This window comes from Trachemys scripta, chromosome 3 (genome assembly GCF_013100865.1).
Source record: "Trachemys scripta elegans isolate TJP31775 chromosome 3, CAS_Tse_1.0, whole genome shotgun sequence".
Lineage (NCBI taxonomy): Eukaryota > Metazoa > Chordata > Testudines > Emydidae > Trachemys > Trachemys scripta.
The window spans coordinates 78,372,122-78,392,147 of NC_048300.1; the positions used below are offsets into that span (position 1 = coordinate 78,372,122).

A 20,026-nucleotide genomic window follows, 5' to 3' on the forward strand; every position below is an offset into this window, starting at 1 on the left:
TGATCCAGCCTCGGGAGCAACCCGTGGTCCTGTCCCTCCCCAGTCCATCTGGGACTAGCAGCTGGAGCCTGGCACACAGTAGGAGCCCCCAGCTGGGGCACCCTCAGCCCTGCCCCTCCTCAGCTCCAGACCCAGCACTTGGTAATTAAAGGGGCCTTGGGCTGGTTGTGTGTGGCGGGGGAGATTGATCATAGCATCACCCTACCATGGGGCACTGGCGGTTGCCCTCTTGCCCACATGTAAGGCCATACCCACCCCATCCAATGCCACCTTTACTTCTGTGCTGCTGCTGGCGGCGAATCTGCCTTCAGAGCTGGGCTTCCCACCAGCAGCCACTGCTCTCTGGCTGCCCAACTCCATAAAATCGGGTCTCAGGGTAGATCAGATTTCACGGTCCATGATGCATTCTTCACAGCTGTGAATTTGGTAGGCCCTAATCATGACTAAGGCTAAGATTTAGTCATTGGTATTTTTGGTAAAAGCCATGGACAGGTCACAGGCAATAAATAAAAATTCACGGCCCATGACTTTTACCAAAAACACCAGTGACTAAAACTCTACTTCTGGGGTCCTGCTGCTCGGGGGACCCCATTGGGGTGGGGCTCTACTCCAGTGCTGGGGGTTGACTGTCCCTTGGCCGCTGCTCCCAGGGACCACTCTCGAACAGCCTCTGGGTGGTCCCTGGAGCTGGGCGCCCTGCTCAGACACTCCTTAGGGCCGCCCCCACGACCACTGCTTGGGTGGTCCGTGGGACCAGCTGCACTGGCCTCTGCTAGGGCGGTCCCCAGAACCAGCTGCCTATGGCCTCCTGAGCAGTGGCTGGCCCCGCGTGGCTCCAGCAGCAGCCGGTGCAACTGGCCGTGGGGTGCCCGAGCAGCTGGCCCTGGGGACCCTGAAGTCAGCCACATCAGCCGCTGTGGAAGTCACGGAGGTTGTGGAAGTCTTGGAATCCGTGACTTCCGCAACCTTCATGAAAGAATCGCAGCCTTAATGACATGACAGATGGCTCTTAACTACATTCAATCAAGTTTCCTGTAGTAGATAATCTGTAAAAGAGGACACTCTATGTTTGCCTTTCTTAGTTTTGCAAGATAGACCTACTGTGCATTTAGGTTTGTGTTAAACACTTTGGAGGCCAAGCTATTCTCAACAAGATGCTTTTACAATGAAGGACTGGCACATGTGAAGTCATTATGCTAATGGCCATCTTTCTTTCTTCTAGTAAACAATGCAGGATGTTAGGAGAACGGGCTTCAGAGAAGAAAGTTTTATGCTTAAGGCACAGGACTAGTCAGGAAGCCTGGATTCATTCCCCAGCTCTGCCACAGATTCTGTGTGACCTTGAGCAAGTCAACCTCTGCGCCTCAGTTCCTCATCAGTAAAATGGAAAAAATCCTTTCTTTCTCCCATCCTTTGTCGGTTTTGTTTATTTTTGTAACCTCTTCTGCCTGGGGACCGTCTCTTGTTACATGTTTGTACAATGCCTAACACGATGGCATCCCAATCTCAAATTGGGGACTCTGGATGCTATCATTCAAATAATAATAATAAATAATCTTATGCATGCACAGATGTGACAATGGAAAGCTTAATGTCAACAAGTGTAAGAACAAAAGCTAAAGGACTGAAGCAAAGATGTTACAATTAATTCATATTAAAAGGAAAGTATAAAATATGGCCACATATGGAAAGAAGTAGCTTTCCAGCAGCGAAAGCAGGAGACTGGAAGTCAAGATTCCTTCACTTTATTCCTATTTCCACCGCCAAATCATTATGTGATTTTATACCAGTCAACCTATCCAGGCCTCATTTTCTCGGTATACCACCTTTTATTTCCCAAGAGTTTGGCAAAGATTAATACTTGTAAAACATTTTTTAATCCTTGCATGAATGGCAATAAAAGTGCTCAGTATTAGTACAAAATGCCTGGATTTTAAGTTAGAGTTTTCCAAAAAAGTTGAAAGTGAAATTAAAGTTCCCCAGAATTTTAAATAAAGAAAGAAAGAAGCAAACAGACCTTAAAAGGGAGGTGAGAATCCACATAAGCACAATGCAGCCATAAGCACAAGGTGATAAACACCAATTTTGGTGGTGAGATCATCAGGCACATAGTGTGCATGTTAAGAGTGCACCATACCCTTATACAGCCTGAGATAATCTTACTGTATAAAACTAGGTCTTGGTTCATAAAGTCTATACTAAAAACGGAAAGACTAAAAGACACCGAAGAGCTATTTTTACATCTTATTCACTTACCAGAAACGAGTAGGATTTTACTAAACAGATGAGCGCACTGCCAAAATAAACAGTTTGGCGTGGCAGTCTCAAGATATCTAAGTTGTTGAGACAAAGGCTTCAGAAACACTGTCAAAGAAAGCTCATTTTAAGCAGTGCCTAGTATACTAAGAAGCAAAATAATAAAGCCCAGTTTACTCAAAAGACAAAAATAATTAAATTAATTAAAATAAGGACCTCAACTTGCTGAACAAAGAAACAGAAAAGCATGGAGCCAAAATAGCACAGTCGTGCATAACAGCAATGATATAACAAGGATAAGGATTAAAACCTCTAAGCCAACAAAGAACCATCACTAGGTTTAAAAAAAAACTCCACAGGAAAAAAAAAAAAAACACACCAACCAACCAGTTATTCAAGACTGAAAATACTTTGAGTCCATATATTTTATTTTGGACATGAGATACATATTACATAACTTCAGAGATAGTTGATATTGCAAAATATGAAACAGCAAAGTCACCGGCACAAATGCATCTTTGACTTACTGTCAATTACAAGTATGGCCTAAATCCAAATATGTCTTATGTCCATATGGTTAGTATTTAGTAAAAACTCAGTCCTAGCAATAAAGAATATCTGGCCAACATCTAACTTTGACAAATTATATTCTGCCTATCAAAGGATCTAACTACATTGAGACTAAAATTGCTATTTACAATCAATGTCCGAATACAGCTATCACTACCAAGGTACTGAAAATGAATTCTATTACCAGTGCAGACAGGAATTTTTTGGCCTAAGAACTCTAACTCTATAGCATGATTTTATAGCACTGTTCTAAGTAGTCTATGGTAAGGTTTTATAGGAACAAAGTTGCTACGCACATTGATCATGGAAACAGTGCTATTCATGCCAACTTACTAGCAACAACAACATTTAAAACATTGTTTGTAGCTGGCATTGTTCTAATACCAGCATGAAAAAGGATCAAACCCAGCCCCGACCACTACCAAAAATACCATTTTAGTAATCTATTTTTTTTAAAATTACTTCAGCCAGTCTGGTTTTAGCTCCAGTGTACAAAAGTACAGTTTGTGGACAAATGCATAATAATAATTTGGTTAAAACTGTTTTTAGGATTACATCATTGCCTACTTGTGCATTAACATACTTTGAGATCCTTATAATAATAACATAATAAATAATGAACTTTCTTCTATAGTGCTTCTCATCAGCAGATCTCAAAGTGCTTCACAATGTATTTAATGTATGTTTCTCCTATTTTACAGATGCGGAACGGAGGCACAGAGAAACTAAGTGACTTGCCCAAGGTCACATAGGAAGTCTGTGGCAGAGTAGGGAATGGAACTTGGATTTCCCATTTCCTAGGTCAGTGCTCTAGACACTGATCCACACTGCCTCCAGAGGAGGAAAAGTGGTATGTATCCTACTGAAATTGCTAGTATTACTACTATACACCTAGAACAGTTTATTTTTAAATAAATAAGAGGTCTGGAATGTGCATGTAGAGGAATAGGGGAATGACAGAGGAAAGAAAGACTCAAATCTGGGTACAAAAAAGTGACAATATCCTTCCATTTATTATCGATCATTGGTGTCCTTTCTACATGCAACACTTTCAAATTTGCACTTCCTATCACCAACAGCACTTTGATTCCTAAAGACGATTCTGGAAATGGACTAACTTGTTTTTTAGCTGACAATGCAGATGGCAAATACATTCCACCTTGCTCTTTCCACCCCAATATATTAAGTCAACATGGCAGACAGAAGTAAAAAATGTTTTTTGACAGTAAGCTAATCAAGTAGGACTCAAAACACACAATTAAGATAAGACGTTACGAAGTTGGCACTTTTCTACCCACAACTACATTGTTAAATCAGGAGGCCTTTGGGCTCAGAAACAATACAATACACAGTGTCACTTTACAGAGGCTCACAAGAACTTGTTCTATTTACATTCTCATGAGTTTATGCTCCCTGAATTTTACTATGAATTTTAAGTTCAGACAAAGCAAAAAACTCAAAGCCAAACTCAGTCAAAACTTCACATTTTTGTCTGGATTCCTCTTGAAACATAACTGATTCAAATTCACAAACTTGACCTGAGTTTCAGTTTTGTAACAAAACCAATATTTCAAGTTGCATATTGAAGTTCACACAACCCCACCCATGGGCCATGACTCAATTCACCCCACATAAAGAAGGCAATTTTCACCTGTAAGCGTCACTACATAGTTCGTAATGATACAGCAGGTAAACTATATGGGAGCACAAGTTTCTTCTTTAGCAGAGTTATAGTTCACTACTAAGAGGATTATTATATTAAAACCTTCCAAGTGTTGCTATGATCAACCTTCTTTACTATGTACATTGCAGTTTCACTTTGGTAACCCAATAGAAGTTTTAAAAGACAAGGCAAGAACTTAACTAGTTTTTGAGTAAACACACATCAAAAACATAGCTAAAAATGGCTCAGGCATTTTCATGAACTACAACAACTTCTGAAGCTGTTTAATACTTAACATTCATTTGCCTTGACAAGAAAAAAGTTGTTTTAAACACACACACTCCCACACCAATTTACTTTTGAAAACAGGTAGATCTATCAAGTCTTTCACAAAACTCTCTCTGAAATGAAAGCAAAGAGTATATCATTTCATAAACACTAGGGTGACCAGACAGCAAATGTGAAAAATCAGGACAGGGGGTGGAGGATAATAGGCACCTATTTAAGAAAAAGACCCCAAAATCGGGACTGTCCCTATAAAAATCGGAACATCTGATCACCCTAATAAATGCTGTTGTGGTTGAATTTAGTACTGATGGAATTATAGCATTAATAGTTATGCTATTATGAGGTGTAACATTGACAAGTGCTGTACAAGTCTCCCTTATTCAGCTCTTACAACATGCCTTGCTCCCAATATGCAATGATCCTCCTTTTCCAGCCCGAGATCTCAGGAGAGAGAACTATTCAAACACTGTATCATACAAATACAGGCTGACATGCTGAGAACTTTTAATCCATTTTGGTACCCTCTACTGAAGTTTTGAAAGACAATTTTATAAAACCAGAAAAATCATGTAAAGGCAAAATATAAGCGACAGGAAAGGATGATTATAGGATTAAAAACTTCCTCACCATTTCCAATGTCTTGATAATAATCATCATGATCTAAGAAGGGTTTGTTTATTTTCAAATTGCTTTACAAACATTAGTCAATTCTCAGACAAACCTTTGAGAAACTGAAAGACAAGATTTTCAAACGTTGATTCCTAAAGACAGGCACCTAACTCCATATTTGGGCACTTCAACTGACTGTGCCATACGCCTGTGGGAAAAAAAAAAAATCAAGCTACATATTTAAGTGCCTAAATATGGATTCAGATACCCGTTTTAGCACCCATGTTTGAAAATACTGACTTACAGACTCTCCCAAAACCACAAAAGGAAGCCAAAGTCAGAGCCTGGATTTAATCCAATGAATTTCTACTTCTCAAGCCTGTATTCAGACCACACAACTGACAGAAAAAAAGCTTTCTGTTCTCACAAACAAGAGTATAGCTAGCAATGAAATTTGCATGGATACTGGCTAAACTTTTGTTCCACCATACCACTACCTACAGTATCCTCATAGCCTCCTGGGCTAAGCCTATAAAATGATTGCTAAATTACTAGGTGCAGTTAGATAGAGAGATCTAGAAATAGAAAGGGTCTTAAAAGGTTTCCAAATCATTATATACACTGGCTTCAAAGTTAAATGATATATTATGGTATTTGCTTGCCTACAACCATGTTTCGCAACTGGAAACATCATACTGTAACCTAAGGCCTGAGGGAAATCACCGTTTACTCCAACTCCCGGTGAGATAAAGCAATTCTTTCCAACTTCCTCCCTACTCTCTTAGTATCTTTCATAATAAACAGGCTTGGAAAAAATCATTTTTAAAATATTATTTCAATTGATAATATTTATTTTTAATTTTTTTATGGTTATGGATTCAATTTTTACTGTTGCAGGAAATTGAGGGTCAGTTAATTATTTAATGACAAGAGATGTTGAGATTCAAAGAGTTAAAGCTTTATAACTGTTACAAATTGTCTACATCACATATCAAAATATATAAAATAAATATCCTTAACTGTAATAAATTCTCAGGCAGCATTTTTCTTACTTTACCAATCTGTAAATTTCTATTATCATTGATGGAAGAACTTTTTCCACTGGTTTATGCATGTACAAACTCGACATTTATTAACATTTACCGATAAAAATCTAATCCTTCCAAGTTTATTAATAAAGGTTATGATGACTGTTGACAAGGCTACTTTATAATTTCTCTCACAGTTTGTATGATTTTTATAGTATATGCTTAAAAGAAAAATCAGTACTTTCCCCCCTTAAACATCAAACTAAATTTATCACATTATTCTCCTTACATAAACCAAGGCCCACTCACATCAAGCAGAAAAGATTTAAGAATACCATTCACCACAAAGCTATAAAAATAACTGCTACAGGAATGAGCGAGCAGGGGGACGACTAAATAGAAATGAGGAATGCAGGATGAAATATGGAATTTATTTTTTTTAAAAAACACAAGCAACTCAGAACGAGACAGAACTAATCACATAAATAAGTCACAGTTTAAACTGTTACTCTGCTCTCCAGGTATAAACCTTCCATTATTACACAGATAAGTAACACACTTACAGTCTCTTCAGTTACATTGTTACCCACGTAGTAAAATGGAGATTGCATCTCATTGCATCTAACTTATGAAGGGATTGGTTAGAGAGGCAATAAAATGATTCCGTACAATCAAAACTCTAGGGAGCGGGGGGGAGAATTTAATGTGTATGTCTAGGATTTGGGAATGATGGAGAATTTCACCCATTACACATGGTAGGAGTGCTGGTTCCTCAACATGCCTCCTAAAATTCAGAGGCAAGGAACTATGCATCTTTCATATTGTATTACAGGCTAAGAAAGAGCCAGACAGTATTGTGTGGATTTTAATTTGATTTTCCTGCATATATTACTCATAGTGGAACAAGAATACTGTATTCATATAGTGTCTGATTCTAGATGAACATAGGAATATCCCTGTATCCCTATGTCCTCATTTAATTTTACATGTAAATCCTTCTGACAGAGTTAAAAATATCCTTTTATGTCTGTTTTTAAATATAAACTATTTGCAGATGAAAGACTGAACACTAAATAAACAGAATGGCCCAAACTCAAAAAAGTCTAATAAGTCAGCTGAAGGACGGAACCTGACAAAATGCAAGGTGAGGGAAATGCCACATAAGAGGGGAAAACAAAAAATCCCAGAGTTGGAAGAAAGGGACTCTGATCTGATGCTTCACTCAACTTTTCTGCTCTCTCTCAGTACTAAAAAATAAATTTAGTATTTGATAAGATAGTGGATAAAAAGTTTTTTTTTTTTAAAAGTGGGCTGAATTGTGAACATTTTTGTGTAAAATTCATCCTTTTTTGATCAGCTATAGAGCAGATAGAAAAATCTTGAATTTAGAAAAAAATTGATGGGGAGGGGGAGAGAGAGAGAACAAGTTTTTCTTGAAAATTTTCACAAAGTTTCCCCTGCTCTTTTTTTCTAAACCAACTCTGTTTGATAACAATTTAACCAAATCTTGATAAAACTCAAAAAACAGACAAGCAAAAACAGTTGAGGAGCTGCTGTTACAAAGTGAGGGGAAGTTTTGATTCAGTTCAGATTAATTTTTACAAAGCAACTTGTAGCCCAGTAATTATTTTACTTGTATTATCATAGTGCTTAGGACCCCTGGTCATGGACCAGGCCTCCATCGTTCTAGGTGCTATATAAACACAAAGACGTAAGCTCCTTGGGGAAGAGACCAATCTACACAGTATTCTAACATTTTAACATGCTGCATATAAATGTGTGAGAAAGGACACCCAGTGTGCCATCAGTCTGGTTAACTGAAGGAAACTAATATTCCTTAAAGTTTGGTAGATGACAACCTCTCCTCTCTTACTCCTCTCCAGCAAAAACAGGGATTTCCACTTCATTCTCAGATCTTCCTTTTGCCAGAGATAGAAGTTTCTTAAAGAAAAAGATGAAGGATGCCAACAGACAACACTGTAAACAGATACAGTAACTTAGATAAACACTTTATTTTAGTTACGTTGACACATTCACCCAGACTCACTAGTTTATTGTTGCCAACCTCCCAACATTTTAGTAGTTTCATCAGTGGATAATCGAAACTTTAATTCCTAGATATACAGGAACATTAAGGACAAAACAAAAAGTGTCAATTACTTTTAAACTGAGATTCTCTTCACTAGATGTACTGTGCAACCATCATGGTTTATTAATTATCTTGACTTTAAAACCAGACAAGCTCCCACAAGATGTAAATTTTTTCAGGAAGTTGGTCATAGATATAAAGGATATACTAAGAGGTATCAAGATAGAGCCTACAAACATTATCTTATGAAACTGTAAATGTAACATAACTCCATGAAGACCACATTCACTCTTTATTTCTGTTGTCTGTGATTGTACCACCAAAAGTAAAGGCCAATGGCAGTACAATTTATTACTGATTATCAGTAAGGAGAAGAGTTCAGCATTCTCTGTAACACTGCTACTCTTTTCTTGACAGCCACACCCCAATTTATGCATAATGTCCACCAACTAGGCCCATCCAAACTAAAGGCCTTTTCTGCATCAAACAACAAGTTAGTGGTTTCTTCCTAGAGTGGGCCGACTAGAGCAAGTTAATCTGAGGCAACTGTTCCTTGACATCCCCGTATAACTCCTGCAGTACTTAATCAATATTGCATTTTAAGCTTATGCATGATGTCTTCCATCTGGGTAGCTCCAGGGCCCCCAGCATTTGTGAAATGTGGACTCCCCTTGCAATCTACCAGCAGCCAGAGGACAGAAGTCTGAATCTGTGCCTAACTTTACTTTGTATCTCTTTCGTGTTTAAAAAAAAAAAAAGTCTGTGTGTTTGTACGGAAATTAAAAATAGCTTGCCATTAGAGTTCACCATCAGAAACTACAACTAAAACACCCTGACAAACATGATATTTCTGAATTGTGTCCTCACGCTGAAGTTATACAGAGAAGTTGGTCACTAGCTTTATTTTAGTATTGTGGGAACCACAGTGTAGCTAGTACTTTTGCCACAATTTTGACATCTTCAATAAGCAGAACAAATCCAATGGAGTGTAAGATACTTATCAATGCACTCCTTCTTCTTGGGAAGAAGGGAGACAACCTGGGCTTCATACAGAAGCAGCAAGTTCAAAAGGTTTCACTACAGCCTGGTGCACAGGACACCAGATGAAGTCTAAAACAGGCTTTATAAAATTAACTGGGGTTACCAATTACTTGCATGCTTCTCTCCTCACCCCAAACCACTTACATCCGCCATAGAAATTTATTTTAAATGGGACCCGCCTCTTTACCTACGAGGTAGGTAATTCACAATTATTTAATCCTATTGTTTCTTTTCTTCACTAAACAGGGAAATTTGATTTTCTGTCCCGATTTGATTAGAAATTTTCTATGGTTGCATAACAACAGTTTTACACTTACATTTGGAAGCTAAGTATTAGCTCATGAAGCATCTGATCCTGCTTCTATTTAAATCAATGAAAACATACTTAGTCTAATTTTTATTTATGCTATGGGTCACTTTACACTGCTCTCACAGTGTAAAGAGACCTTAATATATCAATTCTCAAATGGAGTAGGATCAATTCCAAGGGAAACTGACATTAAAATAATAATAAAAACGTAGCAAACTTACCTTGGTTTCCCAAGAGAAAGGGGCCGAGTGTTCATCTTGCCAAGTTATGTCCTGAAATGAAATTCAAGAATCTCTCTAAAAATCAAAAAAGCAGCCTTATTTAATAAAAATATCAAAGAGATGCGCTTATATTGCATAGTGAACTTGAAGTGTAACAAAATAGTAACAAAATTAACTTTGAACCAGCCAAAGAATATGAGAGAGACAGACAGAGGTCACTGAGCGAATGAAAACTCTTTTAGAATGTAAATTCTTAGGGGCAAGGACTGTCATTTATTATATTTTTGTACATTGCCCAGCAACATGGGGGTATTAATCTGGTCTAGGCCTCTACATGCCATTGCTATATAAAGAAGAATATTAAAAATGTACCGTATGTGTGATCTTTACCAATTACGTTATTTGAGACACAATAGCCAAATATTTATATCTACCTGAACGGCTATCAGACTGAAATCAATATCCTATGCAGTGTAAGGAACCACATAATGTCAAAAGTTAAATGGCAATTATACTCTGAGAAATTAAACCAAAAACTGCAAGGGGGGGGTTCCATAGTTAATTGCTACTTAGGAACTCCATTTTTAATTTGCTCAGTTTAGAAAGAAAAGTGTTTTTTTCAACTGTCAGTCCCGCAGACTCAACCTGGGGTCTGACAGTCAAACTAGGCTCTTTCTGGCTCACACTCCACCAACAACAAATATTTTCCACTTGGAAGTTAGTTATCAATTCTGATATTGATGCAGCAGAATCTGTCTTCCTTTCCTACAGTTGTGCGGACTCTGCAGTGCAAACAGGAATGAATACACACACACACACACACACACACACTTATATTTATTTAAAGAAAGCTGAAATCACTCAAAACACAAACGCTCTCTAGAGTAATGTGCTGTTTTTAAACGATTACTTTTCTGAGCATAACTCCACTTTAATAAAGTTGCTACCTGCATAATCTACATTTGTACATGCAATTGCTAGCATACCTGGCACAAACATGTACCACACACACCAAGACAGGAGGGGCAAAATGAGAAAGTATGCTTTTCCTATACCATAAACAAAATATTTTCAAAATTTGTTCATTCACTTTGATGTTTTGGAAAATAAACAATATTTACAAATAATGAATTAATGACAAATAAGGCTTATGTTGGGCATATGTGGTGCTAGCAACTGATTAGTCCTGTTTTATATTAAATACATTAAAGTGAATGGCTTTTGTCCTAGACAAATAATGCTCATCACATTTTGTACTTTTTAAGTCTGGGAAACTCTCCTGTAAACACATGGCAGAGGCTTTTATGCTATAAACTCACCGCACTATGCTCTCCTCACAATCCCCTTTTTACCCCACCCTAGGCCAACATAATTTTTGGCCAAGAGCCACAACCAAAGTTTAAAATGAAGAAAGCTTAGAAGCCAACTGACAAACTCAAAGCTCTGTGACAATCTCAGAACTGAAACTATTTTTCTGAAATACGTCCTCTGCCCCCAAGCTACTTACTATACTGGAAATACATCAGTTAAGTAACCTTGTCTTTCCTATATGGATCACTAAATTCTTGTATGTCCGTCACCCGTGAGGGAAAAGGAAAGGGGAATAAAATTATGCTCAGAATACTGGTTTAAAGAATACTAAAACAGAACAAAAGCTTTAAGGTTATTCAACATGAATTAGCATCGATCCACATTTGATCAGCTTGTGTTTTCAACAGGCAACAACAAATGGAGCTTTCTCCCAAAAAGAGGTAAATAGCCTTTTGTTCCTCCCACTAGATAATTGATGTAAGAGACAGATACTCTGGCTTGTGGAAATTCTCAGCCCAAGACAAAAAATTAAAAACAAACAAGAACTCAGTCACATAGTTGACTTCAGCAGCCAGCTGCAGAATATCAAACATAAAAGAGAAGCATGCATGTAAGTTGCTACATTCAGGCAGCTTGTTGCAAAATGGCATCAGATTTTCAAAATGGAAGACATACTAGTATCATTCTTCTGTGCTCCTTGTTCTCTGTACATGATATAAACATTGTTCAGAGCATCTGACAGCAACTGTCCAGTCACAAACCCACAACAAAAGGGCTCCTGTGCTGGTAACTGAATATCTTACTGTAGCAAAAATGAACAGCAACACTACATCTTTTATAAGTATTATTGAGAGGAAAGGGTTGGAGTCGGGGGGACAGGGTTAACTCTAGTAAAAATCTGCAGTGCATTTTCAGGGCTCTTGATAACAGAAAACTATAGCAGTTCAACTTAAAAAGCTTTTAAAGCAGAAAATTTTGATTACAATAATTACTTGTAAGCAGGGGAAAGAAAAAAAAAAAGGATCAGGTGGTCCATTGCTTCACATCACCAAGCCAAAGACTGAAGGCTGATACCTGCAATATTTTCTGTTTTGTATCTATGGAAAAGTCAGACTTCCATGTTAAATGCTCATCATATCACCAAGCCAACTGGACATCTCAGCTGTTCCCCTTAACCCCAATTTAACATTTTCCAAGTTACATGATGAGGATATATCTGAAACATACATTTGGTTATTATGAGTCCAATCCAGCAAGGTGCTCAGCTCCCAGGAGCTGTCCAACCCCTTTTAAAATCAGGCCTTAAGTGAGTCACATTTTTGTTTGCTTTTTTTTTTTAAAGCTAAGTTTTCACCTAAAAAAATAATAAAAGGCCTGAACCAACTCCCATTGAAGTAAATGGAAAGACTCCACTAATGTCACAGGAGTTGGAGCAGGCCCTAAACATTTGGAGGAGCACAAGATGACCCTAGCAGAAATCAAGACATCCCCAAAGGGTGGTAGTACCACCACACATTGCCGTTCCTGAAAGCCAGCTCTCCTTTAAACTTGATCTAAATTCATTCCAAAATAACCAATGCAAGATGCATTATTTTTAATTCCAAATTACTCTCTCTTTGGTGATATATTGTACAATGTGAACTAGTTTAACATATGCTTCTATAGTGATTTCCATTTGAAGAGCACAAAGGTCTTATCCACGTTAAGGCTTCTGTGAAAATTCTAAGTGATTTGGAAATCTAACTCCACTTATAGGCTCTTTTGAAAATTCCAGGCTAATGAATTAAGCTTCACTTAATTCACTCTTAAGAGGTATTATTTATTCCCATTTTACAGATGGATATACTGAACCACATAGAATACAAGTGACATTCTCAGGGGAAGTCAATTATTTTTTGTTAAGGTCCAAATTTGTTAGTCAAGGTATAGTCAAGGTACACAGAAGGTACACAGAGAAAAATAATTTAAAAAAATAACAACAATGACACTGGTCATATAGAGCCACCATCCATTTGTAAAGGAAAAATGTTTCATTTGTTTTTATATGAGGCAGGAGTGAAAGGTAAGTAAAAGGAACTGGAATGATGAAGACTAGATTCTTCATACAAAATGCCTCCTTTTAAGGACAATTTGCTTTTTTAAACAAAACCCTACTGCAATATATTAGCCCTGTTTAGATAAAAAGTTTCCATAATTGGAGAAACACTTTTACAGTTCAACTGAGATTTAATGCTAATGATTTAACTCTTGGGCAAGTTTCACAATGAATGTAAACAATTAAAATCTTTGAGGCCACTATAAATCTCTGAAGAATTCCTCACCTTTAGAATTGCACAATAGCTTTTTGCAGGATTACTATGAAAACAGCTAAAGAAATGTTGTGTTTCATTTAAAAGTTCAAATGAAGTGCTAGAGAGGAAAATTTCACTATCCTATTATTTTCCTACAGACAAGGGATAGCTTGGGTAGATAGAGATGCAGCCCTTGTACTAGAGCTTAAAGGGAGACAGTGAATTTAGAAGTGATAAGGATGGGGTTTGTTTTTTTTCCAGTTACCTAGACAGCATCATTTTCACATAAGACCACCATTAAAAGCTTCTGCACCAAGACAAAATTATTGCACTAAATCTTCCTATCTACTATGGAAGAAGCAGAACGGAATGCTGCACTTATTAAAACAATAGCCCTGTTTCATTTTTCTTAAGAATTCTTTAAAAGAGGCTTATTAGAAAAATTCTGCTATGCAAATTCACACTGTTCATTCCCTCTGCACTGCATGACAGTTTTCAAGCGTTCTCAGATGCATGTTAGTTGGCAAATGGAAGGGAAAAATCCCTTCATTTTGTGCCTGTTAGGGAGTGAGAGAGATGAAGGGAAGGAGAGGTGCCAGGCGTGGAGCATTTTAGGGATCCGTTGTGCTGTCAATGCAGAGTTGCAGTAGTACAACTGAGCAAATGGCAGGTCAAGAGAAAACATGAAAGCCCAGTAGGTGAGGCTTTCATGGACCTGGACAGTTGAACTGCAACAGCAACCGACTGGCCCAAGCAGAACAAAGTGGCTCTGTGGCAAGAGGAGAAGAAAGAGAAATTAGGGAGACATGGAAGATGTCCAGGACTCAAGTTTGGCACCAGGAAGGGAGGCTGGGAGAGAAAGCCAAGGAATGATGAGCCAGGAAAGGCCCCTAAGGCTTGGTAGTGCAGTTGAAAGACTAAAGTGGAACAGGAGCATGCCAGAAGAGAGCAGGACCTCTTTTTCAGGAAGATAGTTTATATAAACTTTGGCTGGAAAGTGAAAAAGGAAGTCAGTTGATGCATATGCTTTATAATCTAAATTTAACTCTCTCTACCAAGTCATTTGATTAACTGTATTTATCCTCAATTAAAGAATACACACGGGATAAGAACAGTACCATTCCTATTTGTTGCTTTTTTTGCAAATGAGGGAACGAATATTTGCCAAACCTCAGAGGCATTTTGCCTGTCACTTTGTGAAGCGGGAAAAGATTTTGTCCATATGTTGCAACGGAACAACCCCTGGCACTTTCCTTGTGGCCCCAAAACAATTCAGAACAGCAAGCCCTCACAATCTCAAAACAGTGAAAATAAAACATGTAGTCTAAGGAATGAGGAAGGCTAAAATGCCCAAAATAAACAGTTTTCAATTTAGAAATTGAAACTTCTAAACTGATGGTCTGTTTACTGCTGAAGACTAAATGTTCAGGATTTTCATCAGCATGGTCTAAGAGTCAAGTTGACCCTATGTTTCTAGATCAAACTCCAGGTATGAAACGTGTATGCTGCTTAACCAGACATTTCCCTTACACAGGAGATGCAGAATGAGGGTCTTTTATAACACAGCCAGCTCTGAAACACTATGGTGATTATCAAAGTCTTCAAGCAGTGCTTACAAATCCTATGTATGGATATTAGTAGGGGGTTAACACAAGCCCTAGCCACTCCAAATTAAATTGGTGGTTACAAGTTCAGAAGCAGATTAATTGGTCATGTGACTAGAGAACCAGAAATATAATTTGACAATAGTTTGTCTTAAGAATTTAAGTCAGGATAACAAATTATCTTGATGTTACCTTAAAGACTAACAGATTTATTTGGGCATACTTTCGTGAGTAAAAACCTCACTTCTTCAGATTCATCTGAAGAAGTGAGGTTTTTACCCAAGAAAGCTTATGCCCAAATAAATCTGTTAGTCTTTAAGGTGACACCAGACTCCTTGTTGTTTTTTGTAGATACAGACTAACACGGCTACCCCCTGATATATTGATGTTGTGCATTGTGTGTGTTTTCATAGCCCGAGACTTTTTTAAAAATTGGATGGCTGTGGTTTTTTGCATTCATTTAAAAACTAAATAGAGTAGAACCTTGTATGCAAGGAGAGATAAAGAATGTAGTCAAGTAAAGGGGGGCTTCAGAGGTTTACAAATATTTGTTTACAAGACCTTAATTTGAAAGGCACCTACTCCATACTCCGCTACCCAAGTACCTATGATTCTCTCCAAACACATTTTAGTGTTAAAGGCAAGAACATCAAAAGCTTCAAAACCTATATTTTCAACTGTCTAACTTTCCACATCCTTGTTTTTTCCCGGCACTGTATTAGCTGTGGAAAAGACTGATCAAGACTTTTTAAAAAGGGATCTAAAAAAAGGACCAGAACTTGGGAATAGTTTCAATACTGTACTTATGAGCAGAAAAAGGAAAAGATTTGATGCAATGTAAACATTGCCTCAATTCTACTTTTAGTGATTATTTCTCCACTACTGTTCAATTATTTTAAAATTAGTGTCTACAAAATCCTCTTTGTAATCCACACTACTTGCACAGATGAACTTTTCCACTGACCTTCTTATTTTTAGTTATTAATAACTGCAATCACATATTTTGTCAATCTATTCACAAATTTTCATTCATTCACACTATGACATTCCTCCATTCTGCATCTACACTAGGAAACTGGGATCCATAACTCACCACCAGCGCAACTCCGCTGATGGTAGCCATAGTGTTGACAAGGATCAGGCATTTGTCACAACTATGTTGGCTAACCCTATTCAGTGCATTGCTGCACATCACATTGCTGTGCCCTGGCTAGTTCCACAACTTCTACCATTGCTGCCACCAGCAGAGAATCACAGGTCTCCATTCTCTTAGAGCAGACAAGCCCCTCACTCTTCACCCCATACCCCCCACCCGCCCTTCTCTCCCCAGCCCCCCACCCCTCACTCTTCACCCCATACCCCCCACCCGCCCTTCTCTCCCCAGCCCCCCACCCCCATACCGCCCACCCGCCCTTCTCCCCCCAGGTCCCTCACCCCTCACTCTTCACCCCCATACCATCCACCCCGCCTTTCTCCCCCCAGTCTCCCGCCCCTCACTCTTCACCCCATACCGCCCACCCGCCCTTCTCCCCCCAGTCCCCCGCCCTTCTCCCCCATACCCCCGCCCCCACTCTTCACCCCATACCATCCACCCCGCCCTTCTCCCCCAAGCCTCCCGCCCCTCACTCTTCACCCCATACCCCCGCCCCTCACTTTTCACCCCATACTCCCCCCAGGTCCCCGCCCTAACCCGCTCCGAAGCCGTTACCTCGTCCCCGAAGCGCACCACCTTCTGGCCGGTGCTGAGGCGCAGGCCGGGGTAGCAGGCGGGGGCAGCGGCGCGGGCGGCCCCGCGATGCGCCGCGTAGCGGGCCTGGACGTGCGGCTCCACCAAGCACTTGTCAATAATCTCATCCTGCTGGCGGGGCGGCAGCCGCTCCCAGTCGGGCCCGTAGCGCTCGCGGATCCGCTCCTTCTCCGCCATGATCTTCCGCGCCATCGGGCTCAGCGAGGAGAAGTAGCTGAAGCGTTTGCGCTCCCACTCGTCCAGCGGCCGGTTGCCGTTCAGCACCGCGGTGCGGGAGGCGGCGATCGCCGCAGCCATGGAGGCCATCGTGCCCCTGCCCCGCACACGCTGAGCCCCGAGAGACGCCGGGAAGAACCGCCTCCTCCAGCAGCGCCCTGCTCTTATTGCTGCTCTCTGCGCACTCCCCCAGCCTTTTCCTCCTCCCGGCACACTGCCTAGTCCCTCAGTCCTCCCTACCCTTTCCCTCGCTGTACACTCCCCTTCTCCTCCCTGCACATTCCCTCTTCCCTCTCCATACACGCCCCCTTTCTCTCACTCCTCCTCTCTCTGTACACTCCCCATTTTCCTTTCTCCTCCCATCTGCTGCCCCAAGTCAAAGTGTTTTTTGTCGACATGACAAGCCCTGCAAAAATAACATGTAGAAATCTCTGGTCTCATCTCTCTGGCAGAGCATGGTTGCATCAAGCCCTACCCCAGGGCTTCCCAGCCTGTTTGGGTGTTAGCCCCTATTCATCTTTGTCATCATTGGCCTTGTATTGGTTCAGTGGCATGTCTCTTTCCTTTCTTTTATGCAGTTTTCCACTCATAATTTGTTACTAGTAAATTTGACCATTTCTGATAATCTGAGGAAATGTTTCTTGCCCATCCTTTGTATTTTAGAGTATATGCTGTCTTTCTTTTTTTACTTCTCTGTCAGACTGGTCCCCCCCCCACCCTTAGAATTTACCCTGTGCTGTCTCTTTCCTCATATTTATGGTCTGCTTTTCTATTTGTTGGGACCTTATATTAGTTTTCCCCTTTACATTTTGGAAGTGTGTTCAAGGCTATGTGGCTAGCTAACTTCTTTTTTATCTCATCTACGATGACTTCTATAGTGTGGTTTTAGTCAGGCACTTCTGAGCATGTCTCATAGGTACTGCTGGCTTGGTAATTTTCATGATTCTTTCTCTTTCAGTATTATTTTATTCAGTGCAAGAAACATATTGGAGGAAACCCAATGACTCATATAGGAGGTGTCATTCTGAATCAGATAGTCTTACTGCTAGTGCCTTTTCCACAGTAATTATTAATACCCAGTGCTTTCCAAAGGAGGTAATTACTGAGGGGGAAACTGAGGCATGGGGCAATTCCTTGCCTAGAGTCACCCAGCAGGTCCGTGACACAGCAAGAAATAGAATCCAATCTCCTGCTTCCTAATCAGTTTACCCTTCTCACTTTGTCCCCCCAACAGTAGAGAGATTTAGCAAGCTCTTACTAATTGAGTCATGCTGTGTGGAGTTGGTTACCCCAACATATTAAAACAGGCTCAGTAGTAGTGTTTGGATTTTTTTTTTTTTAAGATAAGTGAAAGTTCAGTAGCTTGACCAACTGGGCAGTGTTAGAATAATTATATTTTCTTGCATAAATATATAGAAGTATTGGATAGTATTTCTATTATTGTGAAAGTATCCAGAGCAATGCATGATTGAATGATTTTTCTACAAACAAATACAATAAATAAAACTTTTGCTCTGGTTGGTGGGGTACAAGAGGAATGTTTCCAGTAGCATAAAGGGTTAAAAGAAGTGCAGAAGGAGAATTGTTTAATTAAAAATTAAAGAGATACTAGCTGCCACAACAGAAACTCTCATCACTAGAGCTCTCTCTACTATAGGTACTGATTGCAAGGTAAACATATTAATTCTAATCAGTGTCCATATGGGTTCATGCATATGGCTGAAGATTACAGGCTGATGATTCTCTGATGTTGCAAGGGTTTGGGCTGTCATATCCAAATGTACCAATCTCTGAGCTGAAAATAGTATTGCCACAAAACCGACTGTGTCTGGATTGATGGGGGAAAGGATGGAGGTTAACTTCTTACCATATAATAGGCTTCTTCCATTCATCTTCCATTAGTCCAATCATTATGTTTGTTAAACTAGTTTGGAAGCATCTGACTAAAGCTCACTCTTCATTAATCAGCCTCTGTATATCACACCCAGAGAAGCAAGTTGACACACCGCACCTGTCTATTCATTTTCAATTACTATAATTTTTCTTCTAGATGCCTTTATGTCCACCCTTTCTTCCAAAATAAAGTCAGAAGAGTGGAAGAAAGAATGGTAGATAAAAATATCAACAGCAGGGATTTATTTGTGGAGGCAGCCAGGGAAATGTTCCTGCCCTCTCCCACCTCAAAAAACTTTTCCCTTTGATTTTATTATCATCATAGCACCTAGCAGCCCTAGTCAAGGACCAGGATCCCATTATGGTAGGCACCGTACAAACACAGAATAAAAAGATAGACTAAGCACTTTGGGGGCAGGGACTAACTATCAGACAAGTGACAACTGATGGACACAGAAAGACGGCCCTGTGACTATAAGGAAATGTTAAGACAGTATTGGTCAGCCCACCAGCAACCAAGCTTTTTGTAAGCATTAAAACAGAGAAGGGTTTTAAAGAAGGATTTGAAGGATACTGAGGTAGCTTTGCAGATGTTTTATGGGGAGTTACTCCCAGGCATGAGGGACAGCATAAGAGAAAGCACAAAGGTAACTTGCCAGCCAGCCTGCCCTAGTATATGTTTCCCCCTTCTGCCTAAATGATACAATCACAGGAAAACTTACAATCTGGAAGGAAAGATATCTTATGGCTATAATAAAGCCAACCCAGAGATCTGAGCTCTACTCCTGACAGCTTCAAAGCTGCTGTACCTCAGTTTTCCACCAGCCTAAAGATAATTACTTTTATCATAGGGATATTCTATTTAATTTATTATTGTTTGAGATCCTTA

General features: G+C 39.5%; 1 protein-coding gene across 1 annotated transcript in view; it reads right to left on the reverse strand.

Moving 5' to 3' along the window:
* The window catches only part of C3H1orf198 (chromosome 3 C1orf198 homolog), a 32,781-nt gene extending 15,374 nt beyond the window's left edge, over window positions 1-17,407 (reverse strand). The window contains exons 1-2 of the mRNA XM_034765141.1: window positions 16,990-17,407; window positions 10,076-10,126 (exon numbers count right to left, since the gene is read on the reverse strand). Coding sequence (XP_034621032.1) covers window positions 10,076-10,126; window positions 16,990-17,334 — 396 coding nt within the window. The 5' untranslated portion in view covers window positions 17,335-17,407. The remainder of the gene's footprint in view (window positions 1-10,075; window positions 10,127-16,989) is intronic.
* Window positions 17,408-20,026: the final 2,619 nt, after the last annotated feature.